The sequence below is a fragment of the Sapajus apella genome, unplaced genomic scaffold (genome assembly GCF_009761245.1).
Source record: "Sapajus apella isolate SASKATOON/1434 unplaced genomic scaffold, GSC_monkey_1.0 scaffold52, whole genome shotgun sequence".
Classification (NCBI taxonomy): Eukaryota; Metazoa; Chordata; class Mammalia; order Primates; family Cebidae; genus Sapajus; species Sapajus apella.
In genome coordinates, this window is record NW_022436992.1 from 15,934,573 (window position 1) to 15,962,378 (window position 27,806).

The 27,806-nt window shown below is 41.3% G+C and overlaps 1 protein-coding gene across 1 annotated transcript in view; it reads right to left on the reverse strand.

Moving 5' to 3' along the window:
- ACOXL (acyl-CoA oxidase like) overlaps positions 1 to 27,806 on the reverse strand; it is a 376,563-nt gene that overhangs the window by 40,020 nt on the left and 308,737 nt on the right. The window contains 1 exon segment of the mRNA XM_032243751.1: positions 23,255 to 23,325. Coding sequence (XP_032099642.1) covers positions 23,255 to 23,325 — 71 coding nt within the window.

A 27,806-nucleotide genomic window follows, 5' to 3' on the forward strand; every position in this document is an offset into this window, starting at 1 on the left:
CAATCTCTTCCAGGAAATAGAAGAGGAACTCTTCCCAACTCATTTTATGAGGCCAGCATTACTATGATACCAAAACTAGACAAAGATTGTACAGCAAGAAAAAAACTACAGATCAAGACTTCTCAGGAACATAGATGCAAAAATCCCCAACAAAAATATTAGCAAATTGAATGCAGCAATATATAGAAAGAATAATACATCATGACCAAGTGGACTTTATCCTAGGAATGCAAGGCCAGTTGCATAGTCAAAAATAAACCATTAGCTGGGTCACACTTGTAGTCCCAGCACTTTGGGAGGCCGAGGTAGGCAGATCACTTGAACCCAGGAGTTTGAGACAAGCCGAAACAACATGGTGAAACCCTGTCTCTACAAAGCATACAGAAATAAGCTAAGCATGGTGGCACATGTCCATAGTCCCAGGTACTTGAGAGGCTGAGGTGGAAGAATGACTTGAGCCCGAGAGGTCAAGGTTGCAGTGAGCTGTGATGGCACCACTGCATTGCAGCATGGGAGACAGTATGAGACCTTATCTATCCCCTCCCCTACAAAAAATACATCAAAATAAGACATTGTTAGTCATCATATTAACAACCTAGAAAAGAAAAAAAGAACATAATCACATCAATTGATATAGGAAAAAAGCATTTGGCTAAATTTAACATTAATTCATGTTTTTAAAAAATCTCTTAGGAAGCTAGGAATAGAAGGGAACTGTCTTATCCTGATTAAGGACAATTACAAGAGAAAAACACGCATACACACAGAAAACCCTGCAGAGAATATCATGTCTAGTGGCAAAAGTCTGAATCTTTCTGCCTAAGATCTGGAACAAAGTCAGGACATCAATTCTTATCACTCTTATTCATCACATACTGAAAATCCTAGCCAATGCAACAAGGCAAGAAAACAAAGGCATGGAAATTGGAAAGGAAACAATAAAGCTGTTACTATTCACAGACAGCATGATTGCTTACATAGAAAAAAATAAACACAGTAAATGTCCCAAATGCCACTAAATCCTCTAGAACTAATAGTGAGCTTAGGAAGATCACAGGATACAAGATCAACACATTAAAACATTGATTATATTTCTAAATACTAGCAACACATAATTAGAAAGCAAAACTTAAAACAATATACCTTTTTACCATAGCTCCCCCCAAAATGAAATAGTTATAAACCTACAAAAACATGTACATCATCTTTATGCTGAAAATAAAAAAATTGGATTAAAGAAATCAAAGAGGAACTAATAAAATGGATTGGAAGAGTCAATATAGTACATTTGTTAATTCTTCCCAAACTGATCCATAGATTTTTCGTAATTTGAATCAAAATCACAGCCGAATTTTCTGTAGAGACAGACTGTAAAATTTGTATGCAAAGAAAAGAAACTAGAGTCACTAAAACAATTTGTCGAAGATGAATAAAATCATAGGAATCATCTTATTTGATTTTAAGGCTTAGTATAAAGCTACAGTAATCAAGATAGTGTGGTCGACAAATATACACATAGCTCAATGGGAACAAAATAGAAAAATCCAGAAATAGTTCCACACAAGTATGTCCAAATAATTTTTTCACAAAGATGCAAAAGGAATTCAATGAAGAAAGGATAGTATTTTCAACAGATGATACTGAAACAATTGGATATCACAATAGTCAAAAGATAAAACAAATCTTGGCCTAAACTTCAGATCTTATGGACAAATCAGATAAAAATTATAAATCTAAATGTAAAACATAAAACTCTTAAACCTTTAGAAAAATAATGAGATTCGTGACTTCAGGTTTAACAAAGAGTTCTTAGGCATAGCACCAAAAGCATAACTTATAAAAGAGAAAAATGGATAAATTGGACTTCATCAAAATAAAAAACTTCTCTGTAAAAGGACCCCATAAGGAAATAAAAATACATACTATAGATTGGGAGAAAATATTTGGAAAAATCACATATCTAATAGAGAATTTGTATTTAGAATCTATAAAGAACTCTCAACGCTCAACAGTAGGAAAACAAATCCAATTAAAAATGGTAAACGATTTGAACAGGTTTCACTAAAGAGGATACATATGGTGAATAAACACACAGAAAGATTTTCAACAGTATCAGCTACTGGGGAGATGCAAACTAAAACCACAATAATATGCCTCTATATACCTATTGAAATGGCAAAAATAAAAAATACACAATACTGAGTGTTGGCTAGGATGCTGAGCAACTGGATCACTCATATATTAGCAACATAAAGTTTCTTATAAAGTTATATGCTTGCCATATAATACAGGAAATTCGTCCCTGGGTATTTAACCAAGAGCAATGGTTCTGGGGTGTGGACGATATTTGCATTTGTCAATGTCTACAGACATTTTGATTGTCACAATTGGGAGAGTTCTACTGGCATCAGTAGGGGTCAGGGATATACTAAACATTCTGCAATGCACATGGCAGTTCCTCACAACAAAGTATCTGACCCCAGTTGTCAAGACTGGTAGTGCCAAGACTGAGGTAAGAAACTCAGTCCTTGAGAAATGGAGATTTATGTTCACATAATAACCTGTACATGAATACTTATAGCAGCTCTACTCACAATTTTCAAAAACTGGACACAACCCAAATGCCTTTCAAAGGGAACGGATAAACAAACTGTGCTACATTCCACACGATGGACCACTACTCAGCAATGAAAATGATTCATTGTTGATGAATGCAACCACTTGGCTGCATCTCAAAGACATCATGCTGAGTGAAGGAAGTCAATATCAAAAGTTTACAGATTGCATGATTCCACTTACATGGAATTTTGTCAAAAAGACAAAATTATATAGTAATGGAGAATAACAGATCATTGGTTAACAGGGGCTACTCAAAGGCAGAGAACAATTATAGAGCCATAGCATAAGGGATTATTTTAGGATGGTTAAATTGTTCTGGTTACATATACATATATTTCATGTGTCATCCTCTTATTTCTGGGATCCCCCTTCTTTGCTATGGCAAATTCCAGGCTGAAGTGGCTGCATTCTCTAAGTGTCTATGTACTGAAACCTTGTCCAAGGATCTCCCTGTTCTTTCATTGAAAGTTACTCCTTCCCTTCCTGAGTTCCCACAGCTGGTGTTTTCCCATCTGTTACACATTCTGCCCATTGGTGTAATTATTAGGCCATGTGACTTTCTCCCTGACCACAACATGATCACAAAGGCAGGAACTGTGGCTCATGTATCTTGGAGTTCCCTGCAGTGCCTAGCCTGGCGTCAGGGCTCAGTGTGCATTTGTGGAACTGAAAGCCTTGGTTCCCAGGAGCTCAAGCCCACTGGGACCACCAACAGAAAGAAGGGAGGTTGCCTCCAATTTATGACAAGCAGGCAGCCCATCTCAATGGCCTGAGCTGCATAATAAGCAGGAAGATGAAGCGAAAGGACTGAGTTGGCCCTCCAGTGTCAGAGAAGATGAACAAAGCTTATTAATGCATGGTAATACCAGCGTGATATCAGAACAGCTTCCCCCAGCAACAACCCAGTTCTCTCACGGTGATGAAGTGCTCTGCCTTCTGCCTCAGACTTTAGCCACTTGGGATCTGCATTATTGCTTTGCAAAATTGATGGGCAGTGGCACCATCTCCTAGTTTAAGGAATTTCTGTTAGGATTAGCAAAAAGCATTGGCTTTGCAATTTCTAAGCGCATTCTTTGCAATAGGAAAGTGACTAAAAATTGGACCAGACTGGAACAATGCCCATGTCTAATCCTTGTGGCTCCCCTGCTCAGTCTCCTCCATGTCATCAGCAGCAGGTGTGAGCTCAGGTCTTGGAAAGTGAGGAAGTCATATTTATACTTAACCTGAATGGGGCAGGAGGGGTAATATTCATCTTAGTGGGTCTTTTTCTTTGATCCCCTAAGGAGGTTGTTCAAGAAAGTCTCTTTTCCTTCCAAACTGCTTGGAGAAGTTTCCCAATTTTTAAAATCCAACCTGCTCAACAGTTTTGTGTCTTAAAAACTATGCTGCTTTGACTGGGTGTGGTGGCTCACGACTGTAATCTCAGTATTTTGGGAGGCCGAGGCAGGCAGATCATGAGATCAGGAGTTCGAGACTAGTCTGGCCAACATGGTGGAACCCTGTTTCTACTAAAATACAAAAAAATTAGCCAGGCGTGGTGGCATACACCTGTAATTCCAGCTACTCATGAGGCTGAGGCAGGAGAATTGCTTTAACCCAGGAGGTGGAGGTTGCAGTGAGGCGAGATGGGGCCATTGCACTCGGCTCAGCCATTAGTTCCGGGGTGGGGGGAGGGGAAAAAAACTATGCTTCTTCGGAAAGGTGACATACAGTCAGACAGTGGCAGCCAGATCTTTCTGGTAGCCAAGTGTTCTGACAAGAGGAGGGTCAAGAATGAATATGAGTTTTTCCTTCTAAGACTCTGGAATCTCAGGAGCTCAAGATGGCTCCCTCTTCACCACCATGTTCTGGAGCAGAGGTGACTGTTTCTCTTCCTGGGTTGGGGAGCTCAGTATCACAGTCAGGTGACAGTGGGCCATGTGCTGATGAAATGGATCAAACAAACAGGCCATCATGGAAAGCAGGAACAGGCCACAGACAGCCAGACCCAAGGCACATGTTATTTTCTGTCTTACTGAAAAGATGAAACATAGCTGTATCCTGGCCTTTTCAAGTGACAGGAAATCAGAAGTACAGAAAACCCATCTACCAGCATCATGGCACACAGGCTTCTCCCTCTCCCACCTCCATCTGGCCCCTGGCCACTGGGCTCTTATGACCCTGAGGGCTTCTTTATTTTTCCCACACTCCCAACTTACAGAGAACGCCCTGAAAGCAGGGCCATTTCCCCCTCTCCTGGAATTCTCAGGGCCCTGGCATGTAACAGAGACTCAATAAATATTTGTCCAATGCACTGTTGGTTGATACTTTGGTTTGATACTTTGATTCCATTGTTATGAAATTTTTAACTTTCCATTTTTTCCAGCAACTTATATTTTCCTAAAGCAACCACCCATTGCACCCAACATCTGAATTTTGATTGTAAATAATGCTATAGAATACTCTTCCATATTACTTATTACTAATAAGTAATACTAGGTACCTGTATTTATCTCCACCTTTTTGTTTCTACTTCAGAGTATATGTGTTCTCTCACCTTCTTCTCTTGACTAAGCAAGTCAGTGGTTTCTCTAGTTCATTATTTGCTCATTTATCTTCCAGAGAATTAGCTTGACTTTAAAAAATCTAATCTACTGTTTTCAAATTTATCTTTTTCATATTTTTTTCACAGCACTTATAAAAATGCACCTTAAATTGGATACTTGATTCATCCTTTCTCAAAGTTTGAAGGTATGTTTTATTTTCTGCTTAACATTTCCATTATCATTACTTCTTAGTTATTTAGAATTTTCTATTTTAGCTTCTTCTTTGATCAAATATGAGTTTTAAAAGACTGTTAAATTTGTAAGTGACTAAGGTGGGTTTTTTGGTTCTTTTTTATTATTTCTAGTGTTATCTCATCGATGCAAAGAATGCCACTCAAGCTATTTTTACTTTGTGGAATTTACTGAGCTTTTCACTATAGACTAATATATGATCCATTTTTATAAGTTTCATGAGACTCTGTAAAGAAGATGCAGTGTCTACTGTCAGGAACCAAATTCAATATATGTCTATTACTCAACTTTATTCTTATTATTCAAAGTTTCTTCGTGGCTTGGTGAGAGATGAGTTAAAATTCTCATAGAACTCTGCAGTTTCTGGGATTTCTCCTGGATTTTTCTAGAGTGGTGCCTTGTTTTATGTATCATTGTATTATTTCATATCATGCACAAAACGTGTAAGAGTTAAATCCCCATTATAGACTATGACCTTTATACTCATATCTTTTCTCATTCAATCGTTTTTATTGTCTTGAATTCAACCCTGGCTCATATTTAATATAATAACCCTGATTTTGTTGTTATTATTATTATTTACTTGATCCTTATTTGTTATTTGAACTTTTCTGAGCAACTTTGTTTTCAGTGAATTTTTAAGCTTTTTTAAATTTTAGTTAAACGAAACTTTTAATTTCAAGATAACTGTAGATTTTTGTGCAATTCTAAGAAATTAACAGAGATATGTAGGGTATCTTTTACTCTGTTTCACCCAACGGTAACATCTTAAAAACTATAGTACATCGTCACAACCAGTATATAGGCACTGATACAGTGAGATCCAGAACATCTCCATCACCACACAGATCCCTTATGTTGCCCTTTTACAGCCACACCTATTTCCTTCCTCTTTCTGTAAACATCTTCCCATCCTTACTACTGTCAGCCACTAATCTGTTATCTCTCTATATAATTTTGTCATGTCAAGACTTCTGTATCAGCAGAATCATGGTATGTAACCTTTTGGTATTATTTTCTCCCACTCAGAAAAATTTTCTGGTGATTCCCCATGTGAATGTATCAATAGTGCATTCTTTCTTATTGCAAAGGAATATTTCATGGTATGAACACGCCACAGTTTCCTTATCATTCCTCCATTAAAGGACAATTGGGTTTGTTTCCAGTTTTTTATTTGCTATTGTGAATAAAGCAGCTATGTACATTAATATACAAGTTTTTGTATGAACACAGGTTTTCACTTTGTGGGGGATAAATACCAAAGAGTGTAATGTATGGGCTGTATGGTAAGCATTTAGTCTTCTAAGAAGCTGCCATACTCTTTTCCAGAGTGGCTGTACCATTTTATATTCCCACCAGCAATGTATGAATGATCCAGTTTCTCTGCATTCTCACTTGCATTAGGTGTTATCACTGTTGTTTATTTTAGCCATTCTGATAGGTCAATAGTGTTGGGGGAAAGAGTTCATTTTATTTTGGTTTTAATTTGCATTTCCCTAATGGCTAATGATGTTGAAATGTTTTTTCATTCATTGTCATCTCTAGCCTCATCAGTGAAATGCCTGTTTGTATTTTTTGCCCTTTTCCTAATTGGATTAAAAAAAAAAAACTGTTTACCTTTGATTATTCTTTGTATATTGTAGGTACTACTCCTTAGTGTGATATGTGGTTTGCACACATATTCCCAGACTGTAGCTTGTCTTTTCAGCCTCTGAACATAGTCTTTCACAGAACAAATGCTTTTAATTTTGATGAGGTCCTGTTTATCAGTTTTTCCTTTTATGAATCATGCTTTGGGTGTGAAGCGTGAGAACTAATTGTCTAACCATAGTTGCCAAAGGTTTTCTTCTATATGTTTATTTCTAAAGTTTTTGTAGTGTTACATTTTGTGTACATTTAAGTCCATGATCTATTTTGAGTTAAATTTTGTGTAAAATGTGAAACTTAGATTAAGGTTCTTTTTTTTTTTTTTTTTTTCTTATTTTCCCTATGGATGTTCAGTTATTCTAGCACCATTGGTTGAAAAGGCTATCTTACTTCCATTGGAGTTGCTGTTGCCATTTCATAAAAAATAAGTTGGGTTTGTTGGTATGGGTCTATTTTTGCATTCCCTGTTTTTATTCATTGTTCTATGTGTGTATTAACCTGTCAATAATCAATGTAGTAATCAATACAGTCTTGATTACTATAGTTATATGTCTTAAAATTGGAAAGACTGATTCCTCTCACTTTATTCTTTTTCAAAATTGTTTTAGCTACTCTAGTTCCTTTGCCTTTCCATATAAATTTTAGTATAATTTTGTCTACAGGAATAAAAAATCTTGCTGAAATTTTGATAGAAATTTAAACTTGTATATCAATATGGCAAAGAATAATATCTTTACTATGATGAATCTTTCAATTGATGAATATGGTATATCTCTCCATTTTATAGCTCTACTTTGATTTGATTCATTAGCATTTTGTAGTGTTTAGCATACAAGTCCTATACATATTTTGTTAAGTTTATACCTAAATATTTCTAATTTTTTGAGAAATTGTACATGGTATTCTTTGAAATTTTGATTTCTGGGTGTCCAAAACTAGTAAAATCAGTCCTCCATATCCATGAATTCTGCATCCATGGATTCAATCAATCACAGATTAAAAATATTTGGGAGACAAAAGGATGGTTGTGTCTGTACTGAACATGTACAGTCTTTTCTCTTGTCATTGTTCCCTAAAGAATACATTATAAAACTACTTACATAACATTTACATTGTATTACATATTGTAAGTAATTTAGAGACGACAAAGTATATATCTTTGTGCATAGGTTATATGCAAATACTACATAGTTTTATATAAGGGACTTGTGCATCCATAGATTTTGGTATCTGAGGGGTGATCCTGAAACCAGCCCCGCACAGATACCTTGGGACAATTTTATATAGAAATACAGTGAATTAATGTTGACCTTGCATCTGCAACCTTGCTCAAGTCACTTATAAGTTCTAAATACTCTTTTCCTTGCCTGCCTGCTTTCCTTCCTTATCTCTCTCTCGTTCTTTTCTTTCTTCTCCCTCCTTCCCTTCCCCTTCATTCTGTAGATTCCTTGGACTTTTCTTTTTCTTTTTTTTTAGACAGAGGTCTCATTCTGTTCCCCAGGCTGGGGTACAGTGGTGCAATCTCAGCTCACTGGAACCTCTGCCTCCTAGGTTCAAGCAATTCTCCTGTCTCAGCCTCCCAAGTAGCTGGGACCACAGGTGTCCACCACCACGCCCAGCTAATTTTTCTATTTTTTAGTAGATATGGAGCTTCACCATATTGATCAGGCTGGTCTCAAACTCCTGACTTCATGATCTGCCAGGCTCACTTCCCAAAGTGCTGGGATTACAGGTGGAGTCCTTGGAATTTTCTACATAAACAATTATGTTATCTGTAAACAGGGCTATTCTTGTCTCCCTTTCTTATCTAAAAGAAAATGTCTTTTATTTCTGTATCTTGCCTTATTGCACTGGCTAGAACTCCTAGTACTATATTGAATAGAAATAGAAAGACCAAACCTTGCCTTGTTTCTAGCATTAGGGGGAAAGAATTCAATCTTTCACCACTAAGTATAATGCTAGCTATAAGATTTTTGTAGATACTGTTTTCCAAATTGGGGAAGTTCCACTTCCTTCCTATATGTCTAGGAGCTATTATCATGAGTAAGTGTTGAATTTTGTCAAATGCTTTTTTCTGCATCAATTGAAATGATAATGTGACTTTTTTTTCTCTTTTGCCTGTTAATATGAAGAATTAGATTGGTTTATTTGTAAAAATTCAATTGCATCTTCAGAGTAAACCACACTTGGTCAGTGCATAATTCTTTTTATATACTGCTAAATTCTACCCATTAACATTTTGTTAGGGATTTTTATGTCTGTTTATAAGGTATATTGGTCTGTAGTTCTTTATTGTTTTTTTTTGTCTGATTTTGGTATCAGGAGAATGCTAACTTCAAGAAATGAATTGGTAAAAGTTCTTTCCTCTTCTACTTTTTGGAAAATATTGTGAAGAATTGATGCTAATTCTTCTCTAAATGTTTAATAGAATTAACTAGTGAAAGTATCTGGGCCTGGAGCTTCCTTTTTCTGAATTTTTAAAATTGTAAATTTAATTTACTCAATAGTTAGTTATAAGGCTATCCAAATTATTTCATGTTAAGGAAGTTGTGGTACTGTGTGTTTTTGAGTAATCATCTATTTCATCTAAATTGTCAAATTTATGTGCATAGAATTTTTCTTAGTATTATCTTACTGTCATTTTGATGTTTACAGAGTATTTACTAATATAATCTGTTTCACCCCTAATACTGGTAAACTGTGTCTTTCCTTGTTAGTCTTGCCAGAGGGTTGTCACTTTTATTGATCTTTCAAAAAATCTAGCTTTTTGTTTCATTGCTATTTTTCGATTTTTTTTTTGTTTTCAATTTCATTGATTCCTGTTCCTATCTTTATTATTTACTTACTTCTGCATTCTTTGAATTTATTTTTCTTTTTATATTTTCTAGATTCTTGAGGTGGGAGCTTAGGTCACTGATTTGAAACTTTTCCATTTCTTAAAATAAGCTGTAAGTTTCCCTCTCGGCACTGTTTTGGCTATGTTCCACCAATTTTACATGTTGTATTTTCATTTTCATTCTGTTCGATGTATTTTTATTTTGAGGTATTTAAATTTATTGAGGTTTGCTTTATGTTCCATGTTATAATCCATCTTGGTTTATGTTCTATGGGCACTTGAAAATAATGCATTCTGCTGTTGCTGGGTAGAGTGTTCCATAAATGTCTATATGTCCTATGTGTTAATGGTGTTGAGTTTTTCTATGTGATTTGATTTTCTGTCTAGTTGTTCTGTCAGTTGTTGAGAGAAGAGTGTTGAAGTCTCTAACTAGGATTGTGGATTTGTCTGTTTCTACTCTTAGTTCTATCAGTTTTCATGTCACTTATTTTGTAGCTCTCATGTTTGGTGCATACCTTCAGCACTGTCATATCTTCTTGGTGGATTGACACTTCTGTTAATGTATAATGTCTTTCTCTGTCTCAATTATTTTATTTGCTCTGATGTCACTTTATTTGATATTAATATAGCCACTCTTGCTATCTTTTAATTAATATTTGCATGATATGTTATTTTTGATCCTTTTGCTTTTAACCTATCTATATCACCCTATACAACCTATCTATATCACTCTATACACAGCATATAATTGGTTTATGTTTTTAAATACCCTGACTATCCTTATCTTTAAACTGCTGCCTTTACATTATTCAGAATTAATATAATTATTAATATTTTAGGTTTAATACTGTTATTGTATTTCTTGTTTTCTCTTTGTTCTCCTTGTTTTTTCATTTCTGGTTTTTTTTTTCCATTTTTTAGAGTTTTGGTTTATACATGGTGTTTTGGTGTGCATCTATTTGAGTAGTTTTTTAGTAGTTTTTTAGTTATTCCAGTTATTACATTTTGTATACATAACTAATCATGGTCTACACACATCAACAGTTTGAGTGAAGTGTGAAAACTGCACCATCCTTTACATCCTATTCCCCTTCCTTGTTTACAATATAATAGTCTAAGATGTTTTCTCTACATCTATTTAGAATCACATCCATGTTATAATTTTCAGTTCAATTGTCAAAAATAATTGAGAAAATTCAAAAGGAGAAGGAAAGCCAATTGAATTTACTATCTTTGCTTACCAAATTCTTTCTTCTTTCCTGATGTTTCTTGATTCCTTCTTTCATCATGTCCCTTCTGTTTAGAGAATTTCTTTCCACTTTGTTAGTGTATTTATTTGAGTAATCAAGCTAATCTGAGAATAGCTTGATTTCCTCCTAATTCCTAAAGGATATTTGCACTGGACATAGGTTTCTGGTTGATAGTTCCTTTTTTCTAACACTTAAAAGATGTTGTGTCACTTCCTTCTGACCTCTACGGTTTCTAATGAGAAATTTGCTGTCATTTGAATTAGTATTCTCTTAGAGATAAGGTGTTGTTTCTCTCACTGCTTTTAAGACTTTCTTTGTCTTTAGTTTTCAGAACTTTAATTATGATATGTTTTGGTGTGAATTTCTTTTATGTATCCTATTGGTCACTCAGCTTTTTGAATCTGTAGGTTTCTGTGTTTTGTCAAATTGGGGAATTTTTAAATTACTATTTCTTTGAGTACTTTTTTAGCTCCACCTTCTTTTTTATCTTTTCCTGGAATCCCAAATGATATAAATTTAGATATTTTGTTACAGGTCGCTGAGGCTCTTTGTTTTTCACTTCGTCTTCTTTCTGTTGTTCAGATTCATTCATTTCTATCATATCTTCCAGTTCACTTGTTCTTTCCTCTGTTCTCTCCATTCTGCTGTTGAGCCCATTTACTGAGATTCTTATTTCAGTTGTATGTTTTTCAGTTTTCGCATTTCCATTTGGTTGTTTATATTTTCTATTCTTTGCTGAGATGATTTTATTGGTGATATTTTTATCATTTCATTTGTTTCAAGCATGTTCACTATTACCCATTGAAGCATTTTTATAATGACTGCTTTAAAACCTTTTCCAGATAATTTTAGCATCACTGTCATCTTGATGTTGGTGTCTACCGATGGCTTTTTACATTCAGTTTGATATTTTCCTGGTTCTTGGTATTGTGAGTGATTTTTGATTAAAAATTACGTATTTTGGTATTCTATGATGAGGCTCTAGATCTTATTTAAACCTGGTCTTAGGTAACTTCCTGTGATGCTGCACCACCAGGGGAGGGTGATACACTACAAACTCTGTGACAACCAAGGTTGGGAGGTGCTCCTCGTTGCTGCTGGACTGGGAGGCAGTTCTGGTTCCCACTAGGCCCCTGCTGATCCCACTCAGGTTGGGAAGGGTAGAGGTGCCTCATTTCTGCTCCCCACATGGTCTCCATTGACACTACCAGGGGGTGGTCTCATTACTACCAGGGGCAGTGGTTATAGTCTTGACTCTTTCCATCTGGCCTTCTCTGTTACCACCAGAGTGAAAAGGGGGCAGACCGACTTATTATTGCTGGGTGGTGGAAGAAGTCCAGGCTCCCCAGGTGGTTTCCAGTGACACTGTGGTAAGGCAGAAGGGAAAGGGAGGCTGCATTACTGCCAAGTGGTGATGAAAGCCCCAGCTCCCTACTAGGCCTCCTCTGACATAACCCTGGTGGTGAGGTTGCATTGTCTCATTATAGCCTCATGAGTGTGGACTCTGTACTCCCCACTGAGCCTTTTCTGGCATGGGTGAAGGTGGGGCCACAGATTTTTCTGTGATGCCTGGCTGGAGGAGTCTTCTGCTTCCCCTACCCCTTTCCCTCTTCCTCTTCCTTCTCTTTCTCCTTCTTTATTCTCATTTTTTTTATCTTCCTCCTCTTCTTATCCTCTTCCTACTCTGCCTCCTCTTCTCCTCCTCTTCCCCTTTCTCCTCCTCTTCTGTCTCCTCCTTCTTCTCCACCTTCTTCTCTCTTTTTTAATTCCCTTGTGTGCATTAGCTGTTTCCAGGTTGCCAGCTTTTTGAGCTCTAAATCTGGAATGTATGAGGCACAAAGAAAATTCAGGGAGTTGCTGCTGTGTCATTCACTGGGTCCTGAGGTTCCTAGCTGGTCTACTTTCTAATTTTCACATTTCAGAGTCTTTTATGTTTGTTTTAAACATAATTTCCAGTGTTTTTAGTTGTACTTAACAGAAAGAGTAGGAATGAGTATATTTTCTGCATCTTCCTGGGAGCAGAAATGTGCATTTTAAAAATATATATTGTTTGGTTGGGTGTTGTTTTTCTTCTAATCTGAGAGCCTCTCACTTTTATTAGGAGGTTTGTCTCAGTTACAAAATTAATATTAATCCTGACACTGAATGTTAAGTTTTGTGTACTTTCAAAATGTAACACATTAATCAATTATCAATTGGCTGTTCTTAGCTGCCCTTTCCATCAGGCAAGGATTTTAGGAACACACCAAATTGCCTTGTTCCCATCCCACCCCCCTGTTTTTTACTATTATTATTATTTTATAGAAACAGAGTCTTGCTGTATTGCCCAGGCTAGAGCGCACTGGTTCAATCATACCTCATTGTAACCTCAAATTTCTAGGTTCAGGTGATTCTCCAGACTCAACTTCCTGAACAACTGGAACTACAGGTATGTACCACCTTGCCTGGGTAATTTATTTTTTTAATCTTTTGTAGAGATTTATGTTGCCCAAGCTGGTCTTGAACTCCTGGCCTTAAGTAATTCTTCTGCCTCAGCCTCCCAAAGTGCCAGGATGATAGGCATGAGCCACTGCCCTGGCTCATCCTGTTGCTTTTACATTCCTAAAAGACATAAAGGTGGAAATATTTTCCCAAAGATGAAACACACTCCATCAGGAGACCCAAGAAGAGGGAGTGATTGGTAGATTGGGGCCTTCCTGGTGGCCATTTTTCTGACATTTCATCCAGAACTAATTTCCTCCTCCTTTTTTTATTCTTCCCTTCCTTTTGTCTTGTGTACCAGGCATTTTCCTGGGTTCTGGGAGAGGGAGAGAGTAGATCAAACCAATATTTTTCTTTTTCCCCATCTCAAAGTTTTTATCTATGGTGCTTTGTGGGTTTCTTTTTTTCCAATAGACTTTTGAACATTGTGAAATTAACCAAAAAGAAAGCAGCTAAAATTTAGCAAGGGCAAGAGGAAGAGTTAAGCAGGTGCAAAGAGCAGAAATCTTCAAGTCTTTTAACATTTCCAGTTTTTAATGAGGGTGCAAATGTTGTTGGTTGTAGGCAGGGAGCTGCCTCAGTGTGAGTACTGGGCTTTGCTGCCTTTGTCAATCCATCCAGCATGACTTCCCGTATAACTTTGGTGTTTATATATCCCTCATTGTGTGCTGAAAAGTCTGGGATCCCTCTGGTAATTCTGGTAGTCTGACACCTGGTAATTCTGTTAATGTCTGCTAGTCTGGATCCATATCTCAGAAGCTCCCTGATGAAATTTCTCCACGCTCTGGGCAAGTCAAAAAAGAGATGTATCCTGGGCACTTCAGCATCTTGATCTCTATTTAAATGGTGAAATGACAAGCGTTGGCCAGGCCCTGTTTTCTCCTCCCACTAACTTTAGTCTCTGAGGGCCAAATTTTGCTCTCAGTTTTCTATATATGACTTATACCAAGGTCTTCTAATTTTCTTTGGTCTCTAGCAATTTCCTCTCCTGCTGTCCTCTTTTCTAAAGCGTCTGAAATGAAATCTACCCCCAGAGCTGTGCATGGAGGAAATAAGGAACAGAGCATTCAAGAAGGAACACCCTACCCGCAAGCCCAGTGCTAGACTCACATGGGTAGGAATCCCCAAAGTGTTGTACTCTCCACGCCTGGGCACAGCGCTTTTCTGAACACCAGGATTTGTGCTTCCTAGCTGGTTCTCCATTTAGATATTTATTTAGATACTTGATAGTGAAGTATCAAGGGGCAGAGCGGGTGTAATGTCTTCATATATGCTGCCATCTGTGCGCTCATATGCTCCTCTTAGGTGATCCGGCACAAGTTGAGCTTGCTTCTCATGGCATTTGGATTAGAAAGACATTGGCTCATTTCTCCTGATAGGAGAACTTTGTGGAGGAGCTAGGTGAAGTGCAGATGCACAGACAGCAGAGCAGATCTGTTTGTTGCAAGAGAGGGAGCACCTCCGCCCTTCTCCCTCCTAATCCCCTACCACCCCTCCTCCCCTTTACTTCTGGCCCCTGGCCTAGACACTATGCTTTCAGAACAATTCTAGAGCAACTATTAGCTGCTAATGGCTTCTGGTGCATTCCCTCCCAGAGACATCTAACTTTGACATTAGCTACTGGAAGATCTGTAAAGTCTTCCAAGCCAAGAAAGAAATATTGAATGCTATAATTTCAAGACAGTGATAGATCATCTGGGGAAATGTGTACAACAAGAATGGAAGCTTCTGGATACCCCCCCTCCCCTGGGGAGGCAGCTGTCTGGGCCCCCTATTTTGGCAGTCAGCTCACAAGGCATACATCAGTGCACCTGAAACACTCTATAAATGGAAAACTCAGAACACAACATGTCACATCGACACCACCAGTATGCACAGTGGAACCCACACAGTTGGTTAAATTTAATTTCCTGCAGAGACATGGAGACTTAGCTCAAATGTCACTTCCTTGGGGAGTCTTCCCTAAACCCATGTTGAGTTGAGTGCCCAACTGAGTGCTCTACTAGCTTCCCAAATTCCTTCCCTATCAGCACTTAGCCTACTCCAAAGTGCTCACGTGTCTGTCTCACCTATTTGTCAGGGTGCTACCTGAGGGTGAGGGACATGTTTTATGGATATTTGTACCCTCTGTGCCTAGCAGGGTGCTGGACACAGAGTAGGCAATCATAAATGCTTTTCAAGAGGGACCGTGGTAACTATGTGCAGACAGCCACCAAAATGACTCTTCTCCTGACTTATTATGGAGCCTGGCATCTTACCATTAAATATATATTTTTTTTTTAGTTAAAAAGTTAGCCTTGAGGCCTCAAAGATACCTTTCCATAATTGAAGTTTCATAGTTGTTACTGATATTTTGGGGGATTGGTTTGAGCTGAGCTTTGCAGAATATTTGACACAGGCTTGGCACTTGCAGGGGACCTATAGGAGTGAAGAGGGAGAGGTATTCCTGGTCCTCAATGGCATAGGAATGAGGGAAAACCATTTGTTGCTGGAAGTGTAGGCCTGAAATGTGATTTGGTCTTGCTCTGTCACATTGGCTGGAAGACAATGGCGTAATCATAGCTCACGGCCATCCTGAACTCCTGAGCTCAAGCAGTCCTCCTGCCTTAGCCTCCCAGTCTTTTCCCTTATTAAGCATAAAAACAATAGAACATACTCTTCAAGTCAGCCAGGTACTAGAAAAACACTATCTGTCACACAATAGGAACTTAGTAAACATTTGTTGAACAACTTGTCTTAGGCACACTACCAGCCACACTCTTACTTCTTTCTGTGTGGCTCTAACTTGCAAAGATAAGAGAAGGTGGAGGGAAAGGTAGACGGGGCCAGGGCTGGATTCCAAACCACAGCTCACCCCCAACCCTTTATCTGCCACTCTTTTTTACCTATATTATGGGAACTCTGCCACATTTTATCACCTACGTTACGGGAATTCAGAACAAGGACTGACACTATTCATCCTGCACTGGGTTTGGAAATGCAGTCACAGCCCAGAAAAGAATCCCCATTTTCCCATGTGACAGTCCCAATCCCATGCCCAGCCCCAGATGATTGAGTGGTGATGAGGGTGCATGTGGTGCATGCCCAGGGCATGTGGCCACAACGGGCAGCCCCTGAGTGCCTCCACTCGAGAGGCAGAGGGAAGCCCTTGCTGGTCGGGACTTAGGACTCTCTCAATGGCATGGGGCCAAGATGAGGTCCTTGGGCATGACAAGGGCCACCTGCAGAAGGGAGGACATCATGGTTTGCACTGTGCGTGATGGGAGGTGTGTGTAGTTAATTATTGGCTGCTAGGTTTGGTGCTTAAACTAGCAACCACCTACATAGGTGAGAAAAGGAAGAATAAGCAGTTAGAATGCAGGAAAGAGGGAAAAACCCCACCTCGCCCACTTGACAGGCTCAAACTGCTGCTGCTAACCGCCTGTGAGGCCGGGACAGTCCCCTGCAAATGCTCTGCTTAGACACTTGGGTTGCCGTGGTGAGAACCTTATGAGAACCGAAGGCGAGAAGTCCTTCTCTGAGCACAAAGGCAGACAAAGGCACCTGCCTGGTCCTGCAGGACCAGTCCCCATGCTGGATACTGAATGGCTCAATTACTGTGCCTTGGACCAAGGTGGGAGGGGGGGTGGTGAGGAGGAGAACTTTGGGAGAAGTGAAGCAGAAAGAACCTTTGTGACAATGACAATTTAAGAAACACTAGACAGCTTGCTGGGGTGCTTCCAAGCCTTCTGCGGGGAGGTGAAGCGGTGGAGCAGTCATGTGGAAAATTCCCTTTCTCTTCTGTGCACAGTTGTTCCCAAGCTGAGGGAAAGGCATTGTTTTTGTGTGTGTGTGTGAAAACCCTCATTCCTGACAGGATTCCATCAGGCCAGGAGAAAATGCCTGTGCCTGGGAAGAAGTTGTATTCGGTAAGTGTGGAGGACTGAAAGGTTGAGTCATGTTGGTCTCTTGGAGATTTTTGGTTTCAAGGAGGATTCAAATGTGTCTGATTTCTTAAAATGTAGTTAGACAGAGAAAGGGTTGCATCTGGCCAGACCATGGTGGAAGGAGGCCTGGAGTCCCTCCTTCCACACCCACCCAGGCTTCTTTTTGGGGACAGCATTCACACTTGGCTGGTTAAGAAATGCTAAGGGAGAAATGCCAGATATAGGTGATGGGGAGGGAGGCAGCAAATCACACTACCATGTGTGTACCTATGCAACAATCTTGCATATTCTTCAAATGTACCCCAAAACCTAAAATGTAAAAAAAAAAAAAAAAGTCTGGGTGGCAAAGGCAGAGACTCCAGGTCTTGCAGAAAAAACTCAAAAAAAAAAAAAAAAAAAAAAAAGAAATGCTAAGGAAGCTTCCAGCAGCACTCAGCCTCCCACACCTCCCAATCAGCGGAGCCTTCCTCAGGGAGCTGTCCCTGAAGGTTTGCTCTACCTGGGCCGCAGCATTTGGCAGCTGTGCCCACCAACCCCGATGGGCCCCTGCATGTCCCACTGGGTAGACAGCAGCTATGAAAACCGTTCTGCATGTCTGCTCAGATCAAGGTATCATCTGTTGCACCACCAGACAGCCTGCCCACCTCGGCCACCCCTCCACCAAGAGCAAGAGGGAGCATGGTGGCTGCTCATGTGTGACAGCCTTGCCAAAGGTTGCAACTTAAGAGTAGAGATTCAAGGCAATGCTATAAATAAGCCAAGTTTTATTTTCCTACGGTCAGCTTGGTTTTTGCTACTGTTTGCTGTTCGTAAATGTGGTAGATACCAGATCTACCCACAGACAGTCCTGCCTTGAGCCTCCCATGGTGCCTCTGGTCAGGTGCCTTTGGCAAGGTGGCCGAGCCAGGCCACAGTGGTGGCTGTAGCATGGGGAATGTTCCAGGCACTCACTCAACATCACTAGATTAGGGAAGCCAACCCTTGTTCTACTGTCTTGCTCCAGGTATAACCCATCAGCCAAACCTCCTTCAATACTAGCTCTCATCTTCTGACCTGGTCAGAAACATTTACCAGCAAGGGCCACCTTCCTCTGTGCATTCTATTTAAATATTTTCCAGCTTATCTGAGGGAGGCAGGGAGGCCCTGCAGAAGATGGCTTCAGGAAGTTTTAGTCCCATGGAGGCCCCTGGCTGGGGCTGTTATCTCCCACCCAAATTGGAAGCAGCTGCTGCCAGATGTGTAAGAAACTCTGAGATGTGCCAGAACAAAATCAGGAGGTGTGATCGTTTACATTCAGTAAATGATGGTGCGAGTGCAGACTGTCACCAAGAGATCTGTCTTCCTGCCAATTTCCACCCTAAACAGGCTAGGATTTTTAAGAGGGGACAGTCCTGGTGGGAGTGGGGACAGGGAGGGTCTGGACCAAGCACTGAGAAAGAGGCCTACTAGGCAAGTCAAGCCATGTGATTGACTGAGGGAGGGACTTTGGCCTTGATTCAAAACTTGGCTGACCCAACGCCCTGGTTTGCCTGGAACAGTCATGGAGTATGCCTGCCATCCAAGTTGCATTTTTAATAGTGCCCCTTCCACTCACAAAAAAAGTCCATGTTTAGATGATAAGTTCTGTGATTACCCTATTCCAAAGATGAGAAGGAGTTAGGCTAGAAATGCATCCACAGAGTGACATGTAGGATGTGGGACCCCAAGAAGTTTACCTGGCAGTGCCTGGAGGAGAGGGACGAGTGGTAAAGGACCAGGTTGGTTCCTTCTCAAGCATATTTAGAATTATAGTCTTGTCAGCAATGTCCACTCATGACTTTGGGGAGTGTGATGCTGGAAGGGTCTTTGGGATGGTCTAATTTACCTTCTCTTTTACTGGAAGAGGACATTAGGGTAAAAGATAAAAGTGACTTGCCCAAGGTTACATTCTGGTTGCTGGCAGAGTGGGGATAGAAACTTGTCCTTAAGGGATCAAGTTCAGGTACTCTTTGCTGGGACAGAGGGAGACAGAGGACCCTGAAAGAGGCCGCAGAGAATGAACAGACACATGGGACCTTCCGCGGCAGCTCTAGGACAGGGAAGTACCACAGACTACCCCACAGTTCCTAGACAGGGCGGAGGGGGGGAGGGCAGAGATTGGTGAGGTTTAGGCTTGCTGAGCTTGCTTGGACATGCACTCAGGTGACACCTGGAGTCACAGGGGGAGTGCAGGTGGAGCCAAGGGCAAATGGGATCTCCAAAGTAGCGACTAAGAGGCACCGAAGCAATTAATTGGCAATAGAACTAAGAATCAGTGAAGAAACAGGTAGATATGGAGATCAAACACCAACAGGGTCAAATGAGTAATTTATGGAATCTAATATTGTTCTATGGTTGAAACTGTAGTGAAATCTCACTGAGATGCAACCCCTGATAACAGCTGCCTTACCCTTGGGCATCGCTTCCCTAGCCCCTTCTCAGGTCTGCAGTGGTGGGCAAACCTTAAGCCAGTAACAACTTCTACCTCTGCCTGGTAGATGGGAAACTGAGTCACAGAGAAGCTGGCTTTCTCCAGTCTTACAGGACCCTCAGCAAGAAGGGTGTGATTAACAAGCCTTGAGAGCTGACTCCACAAGCCTGCCACCACAGTAGCCCTCATGGTTCCATGGCAGTCACACCTCCTGTGTGTGCTCTTGTGGTGAAGGGGTGGGGTGGTAGATTTTTCTATGAATTTGCTCGTCTGAGTGGGGCCTCCCCAGGAAGAAGTCGAGCTTGAGAGTCTGGGGATCCTGCCTTCTGGTCCTAATTCTATTGCCGGCGGACAAGCTGTGCAATGGTGGCTAGTCACTCCTCTTCCTGTCCCTCCTGCTCTTCCTGGTTGTCAGATAAAGGTTCTGGCTTGTGCCATCTTCAAAGTCTCAATGCTTTTGTCTTTGCAGGGGGATCTGACCTTGGTTCAAATATCTGTTTAGCTGTGAGTTCATCTCTTGCATCTTCTTGGCAATCTGCCTATAGAGCATCTTCACAGGTTAGGCAAGGTGCAGACGTGTGATTGAGGGAGGGGCTTTTGACTTGATTCAAAATTAGGCTGCCTGGGACAATCATGGTCCATGCCTGCTTTACAAGTTGTATTTTTAATGGTGCCCCTTTAAATATTTGTCATCAGGTCTCAATTACCTTTGACAATGTAGGAATGCAACAATATGCATGCAAAATATAATTTTTAAAAATATCAGCTGGGTGCAGTGGTTCATGCCTGTAATCCCAGCACTTTGGAAGGCTGAGGCAGGTGAATCACCTGAGGTCAGGATTTCGAGACCAGCTTGAACAATATGATGAAATCCCCTCTCTACTAAAAATATAAAAAATTAGCCGGGCATGGTGGTGGACACCTGTAAACCCAGCTAGTCAGGAGCCTGAGACAGGATAATTGCTTGAACCTAGGAGGCAGAGGTTTCAGTGAGCCAAGACTGCCACTGCACTCTAGCCTGGGCGACAGAGCAACACTCTGTCTCAAAAAATATATATCATATTTGGCCGAGATCTGTTTTTTGCCTCCAACAAGTTTTCATGAGGTTAAGTTAAATATGTGAAATTATTGCAGACAGCCTGCAAACTAGATAGCTCACTAGAGCAAACATACAATCACCTTCAGGCTGACCGCAGTCAAAATAATCTACTGTCACCCTGAATAGGTTTTCTCACATAACATCTACAAAAACCCAGCATACCATTGTCACACACACAGTGCCTTCTGATATGTGACATTAGGAACCCTCAATCTCCTGAAAAAAAAAATCATAAAATAGTTTCAGTATATATGAACTCAGCACACTTTTTTGTTCAGTGAAACTTCTTTCTTTGATGATGCCTGTTCAAATATTTGCAAATATTGAGAAAACACCCACAGAAATCATCCTCTGTTGCTGAGGACACACAGTCTGCAGAAACCAACAGGTAAGACACAAAATACTGAATGCCACTGGAGATCACACAAATTCTAGGACACCTCAGGCCATAGAGGCTTCCTGTCCCAATCCCAAACTGTTAGTTTCTAACCAAATGTGCTAGAGAAGCCAGCCAGGACATTATAAAAGTCAGCAACAAGGTGAAATGGTAAGAGGAGGAGGGGCCTTTGGATAGCATCTCTTTTCAGCTCTTGCTCTAGATGTGAAGAAACTCAGAGGGGGCTGTGGAATCCCAGGTCATGAAGCCCATGAGGACCACTAGAAGCAGGCCTGGAGGTGTGGTCTCTGGGGCTGGGCTCCATCTCTGCCCTCTCTGCCCCACAATACCTCTGAGATGCCCATGTAACCTACAGGGGAGCCCAGGAGTTTCACCTCCTGAAAATGGTGAGGGATGGACAGTAGGAGAAGAACAAGAGAGAAGCAAGAAGAAGCAGATGGTAGGAGAAAACACTGGATGGAAGGAAGAAAGACCAAAGGCCCTGTGTCCTCATCACCTTGAATAGTGAGCAGAGAAAAGAGGTGAGCACCCAGGGCCTAAGAGCTGCTTCAAGGTCATGAAGTGATGGAAAGCCAGCCTGCACCTGGAAGGAAAGGTCCTTGCAGAACGGGACTTAAAGAAGGAAATGTAGAATTAAGTGTGCAAAACAAGAAATGCCTATGTCTGAACCTATGTCATTCTAAGTCAGTGTATCAGACGCCCAGGACTCTGATAAATCAGGTTTCCCAGGCAAACCCAACACTTGGTTTGGGCAGCACTTCTTTATTATAAAACTAGCATCACTGAAAGCTTTTTTTTTTTTTTAAAGGCCAAAAATATCACATCTTAGGCAAATGAGTTGAAAATCCCTCAGAGTGACACCCTATTTTTTCCACCCATTTCTAAAGTCAGAGGACACCTGGTAAAGAAACTGGTTTTTAGGTAAAGCAATGCAATTCCTGGTGCACGCGGTTTCCTGGTGGTACTGCACTGAAGTGACATCATGGAAATATTTGTGCCTCAAGGTCAGTCTTCAGGGTTTCTGGGTGAAAGCATGAGTCTTAGTCACTGGTGGGAAAGTATGTTTGTGTACCTTTGTGATCTGCTGCTGTTTACTGCTCTCTGCTTCAAAGACAAAGTTTTAATTAAATCCAGGCGGGCAGCTTGCCAGAGTTCTCCACACTTTTGGCTTACCTAGGTAGGCAGCCTAAGTGTAGGTTATGCCATTTGGAAATGCCTGTGCTCCTGTCATTCGGAAGGTAAAAAAAAAAAACAACTGTTACTGCAGGGAAAAAGAATTTTTCTTCCACACAAGGGCAAGGAATCTATGACATAAGATGCTCATTCTGGCGGTGAATATGAACAGTCTAATTTGTGTAGCATTCCTTAAGGTGACAAAAGTAGGAAGCAGCAGACTGGGAACTTATGGAATCCTTTGTCTTAATTAAAAATATAGTGGGAGATGTGGAATTTGGCCAAGCCTCATAAATCTGCTAAAAAAGCATCAAGACTCTGTCAGATAAGTTTAACTAGAACCAACTGAGCTCTCTGGAGAGTTAAATAGATTCCCCACTCGTGTGGACACCCACTCTCCTGTCATTTTCTTGCACTCCGCAGGCAGCAGTGGTGCTCATTAACCAGCAACCCGCCAGTTCGCCGATGACAAGCTTATCCCCCTGGAGCACACGATTCAGAGATGATAAATTTACTCCCGCTTATAAAAATGAAACTCTCCTCGGGGCAATAAAAACACTCTGAGCCTTTAGGAAATAAGTTCTTTATCTGATAACCTACCTTCATTAACAAAGTCTGGTCCTCTTTGTCGGGACAGCTCTTCACTGCCAGGGAGAACTGCTCTAAGGTAACTGGAAGGAAAGAAATAGAAATGGTGAATGACTTCACTTCCGACTCTGAGCCCTTCTGATATGAAGGAGGACACTGTGGTTAAAACAGACGTAAATGGCATGCTGTTTGTCCTTCCTTGGTAACATGGCAGAGCTCCCCAGCTGTCCCATGCATGGGTCAGGGGCCCCTACACAGTGACTTCTCCACCCCATCAGCTAGAGTCATTACATCAGAGTACAAGGCCATTCCCATCAGCAAAGCTCCTCCCTAAGCTGCAAGGAGGTCCTGGGTTCAGCTTCCTTGTGGGCCATCTTGTCCCCAGAGATGACACTGTGTCCCCATTTCCTGGGACCTTCACTGAGAGGACTGCACCTGGCTTTGTAAGTTTGACAGTGCTAATTTTTAAAATCTCAGTCTTCCATCATGACTTCCATGGCTTTAACTCTTCTCTTGGTTTGTGGCCCCAAATGTTGATTCAAACCCCACAAACTCCCCCAAATATATCAAGTCATCTTTCTCCAACCAGCCTTCTCAAGGAGAATAGGGAAGAGAAACCTAAGAAGGCTTATGGGGAAAAAAAAAAAGTTTTAATCATACATTGAAATTGGCCATGAAAGCTCTAGGAATGTTAATCTAGAAAATTTACACAAATTACATTCCCCTTTTCATATTTGTGGCCAGGTTCTCATCAAAGGCTCACTTATGTGGTCACCAATTTTTATTTTGGTATAAGCCACAGACTGCCCTCCCTGTAGGCTGTGTTGACTATATTATTTCATGCTTGAAAATGCTCCCACAATTCTCTGCCACTGTCAGATTTAAATCCACTTATTTGACAGGCATTAAGGCTTTTACCAAGTTAACCCATCCAGATTAGCCTTTGATTGTGATACTCAAAGCTGCATTCTCTCTTTACCCGCCATAACCTTTCATTGCTCTCTGCTGGGAACAGCTGGGCCTCTTATCTTTGAGTAGAGCAAAACTCAGTCCTCCACTTGAACATCCCAAGCCCACCCATCCAGCCAATAAAGCCATTTACTGCCCTCTGGTCCTATGCAACCCCTACAGATCCCACAAAGGTGGGCAGAGCTAAACTCAGCCTCAAGACTGAGGGATAGTCGGGTTCCAATGATTTGGCCTCAAGCATGTCTGGATGTCTTGTCTACAAATACAGATATTTTAAAGAGAATGATATCAGCAATATTGAATTTTCATCAAGAAAATATTGTCTGGGTAGGTTTGTTTGTAGTTGTCAATGCTACTCTAAAATACAATTCCTTAGACTGCTTTCATCTCTGACTAAATTACTCCATGCAGTCTTGACTGCTATCAGTCATATCTGGTGCTGATTATTTCTTCCAAGTCTGAATTTTGCTCTTACCCAGTCAAGACATACTTAGGATCCAGAGAGAGATCAATGTTGCCTTCCACAGCCTCTCCAATGCATATACCCACCCAGTCTTCAATTGGCTGAAGCCAGTGTTAATTACATAGAACCATCAATTTAATCTTTTTTAAAAATTAACTTTGCCTATAAAAGGGGCTCAGCAGAAACTTGTACAGGGAGATAAGGGCCCAAGCTGGGTTAAATTTACACGAATGCTTTTGCTCTCACCCGTTCAGAATATAGCAGCCTGGGAAAGACCCTATAGGCAAGACCTCTCTCCCCCGACTCTGTCCTCAGTTTTGGACTTTTGCTGTGACTGATTTGGTGTGACAACATATTGATCTCTGAGGATGGCTAAAGAATAATCTACAAATTCAAGTGCCAAGTTTTCTTCAGCTCACCTTTTTAAGGCGGCTATTTTATTTGATAAAGGTTTATGCTATAACTTAGAATCTTACTTAGTGCAGGTCAGGGAAATTGAAACACTTGACTTGCTTCCTTAGAGTTACTGGATTCTTACCGACAGCTCTCTCCTCTCTGTGGTGACCCTGCATTCATGCTTCTCACTTCCTGTGCACTGGACTCCAGTATAATACTTTTCATTGTTACAGACTAGCACCCACTTCAAGTTACCTTGAACTCTGTACATCTAATTCAAACCAATTGACATCCATACCAAGCCAGCCCTTTCTAGCATTTTCCCATTGCTGTGCGACCGTCATCCTTCAGCCACTAGGCCACTGAACCTGATTCTTTGATTCCTCCCTCAGGACCCCATGTCTGCTGACTCTTGCATGATGATGTCCTTTGGATGCATCCCTTTCCATAGCAGCACTGTCACTTTGATCCCTGGAGAACCTTCTTGCTCGTTCCCAGCCTCCATGCCCACCGCTGCCACCACTCTGAGCCTGGCCCTGCTGGAGCCCTATGCCTATGGCCTGCATTCCTCCTCACCACTCCAGGCCTACCCCCTCTTCCCCAAGCAAACTACCCTGATGGCTCCTGACTCTCACTCATGCAGGGTTCCATCTTGGGCCATGTGCTCCCTCCCTGTATCCGCAGGTTGGCCAGGATCTCACCTGATATGGTTTGGTTGTGTCTCTAACAAAATCTCTTCTTGAACTGTAGCTCCCATTATACCCACATGTTACAAGAGGGGACCCAGTGGGAGGTAATTGAATCATGGGGGTGGTTACCCTCCATAATGTTCTCACGGTTGTGAGTTCTCATGAGATCTGACGGTTCTATAAGAGGCATTTCCCCCTTTTGCTTGGCACTTTTCCTTCCTGCCACCATGTGAAGAAGGACGTGTTTGCTGCTGCTTCCGCCATGATTGTAAATTTCTTGAGGCCTTCCCAACCCTGCAGAACTGTGAGTCAATTAAACCTCTTTTCTTTATAAATTAACCAGTCTTGGGTATGTCTTTATTAGCAGAGTGAGAAAGAACTAATACATTACCCTTCTCTAGGGCCATGATGGGAAGTAGTCTCAACAAAGGCCTGGGATCAGACAGACGTGACTTTAAACCTTCCCTCTGCCACCTCCAGCTGCATGTCCTTGGACAAATCACACAGCCTTGCTGAGCCTCGCTTCCTCATCAGTGATGTGTGGAGCCTGGAGCCCACTTGCTGAAGCAGGTGTGAGGCTGTGTATGAAGAAATGGTGCTGACAGTGAGTCTGCACTCCATCTCAGGTTACTGTACAAAGCTTTCTCTAAGTCTTCCCTCTTCCCTGTTTGATGTCTTGATGTGACACATGGCACATGGGGTTTCTCTTTCCCAATCGGTCTCTAGTGTTTAGATCTCTGGGCTGCCCTGGCCTCAGGAGAGGGCTCAGGAGATGGACTTGGGTCCTATTCCAGAGTCTGTCCTGTCCCCATCATGTCCAGCATGTCCACAACCATGACCCCATTTTGTAGAACTGGACTGAAGTAGGAACACAAGGCCAGACTTCGGTCCAGCTCCCTTCAATGGGCTAGCTGAGCATCATGCGGCTAGCAGCCTACAGCCATTTCTACACAAATGACGAGAACCAACCTTGAGAACAGAGGCCCCACAAAAGCAGCATGCCCCTATGTCTCAGCTTTCCCCCCCACCATAGATGTCGGTGTGACACAGGCTCCTATGCCTGTGCAGGTTCCTCTCTCCCCTCACCCCACTTTCATTTCTATCACATCACAAAAGAGAAGAAGGGGTGAAATCATTAGGTTTGCATAAAGACATACCCAAGACTGGGTAATTTATAAAGGAAAGAAGTTTAACTGACTCGTGGTTCTGCAGGTTTGGGGAGGCCTCAAGAAACTTACAATCATGGCAGAGAGGGAAGCAAACACATACTTCTTCACATGGTGGCAGGAGGGAGACGTGCCGAGTAAAAGGGGGAAAAGCCCCTTATAAAACCATCAGCGCTCATGAGAACTCACTCACCGTCATGAGAACAGGTCTGTGCGGCCACTTTCCCTGACAGCTGATTCACTGACAACTTGCAAGAGAAGCCTCATGACAAGTTGACATTTCACATCCCCGCCCTTCTTCCCCCTCAACTTTTAAATAGAAGGGAAAAAACACTCAAAATGAAAGCATTTGTCGTATTTGCTTTCCTCTACCTTTGCTGCTGATTCAAGGGGCTGACTGCTTAATGAAAATAAGATACGCAGCCAAATAAGTGCCAACAAAATGTCACGTCTCCCTTGGGCATGAGCCTCCCTAAGGGACTCTCAGCAGAATCACCTTCTTGCTTCAACATTTTATTGTCTAACTGCTCTTAAGTGTTCCAGTACCATTCATGGCGGTAGTGGGAGGCCGAAGCTTCCACCTGTCTGGGTAGAATCAAGTTCTCCTTGGTTGAACCTTTCTACCTTTGTGTGACAAAAGAAGGGAGAACAAGGGACTTTTAGATATTAAGTAGCTTTGAGGTTGGGATCAGGAAGAGGAAGCATAGGGAAATAACCACCTGATTAAAAAAGGGTCATTTTGGAGAAAAAAATATGGAGCCCCATGAAATAGGTTTCCTCTTTGTTGTATGTGCTGCAGTCAGCAGTAAATTACCTACAATGGCCTCATCCCCTGCAGCCACTGCTGCAAGGTAGAACCTTACAAAATGGGAGATACCTAA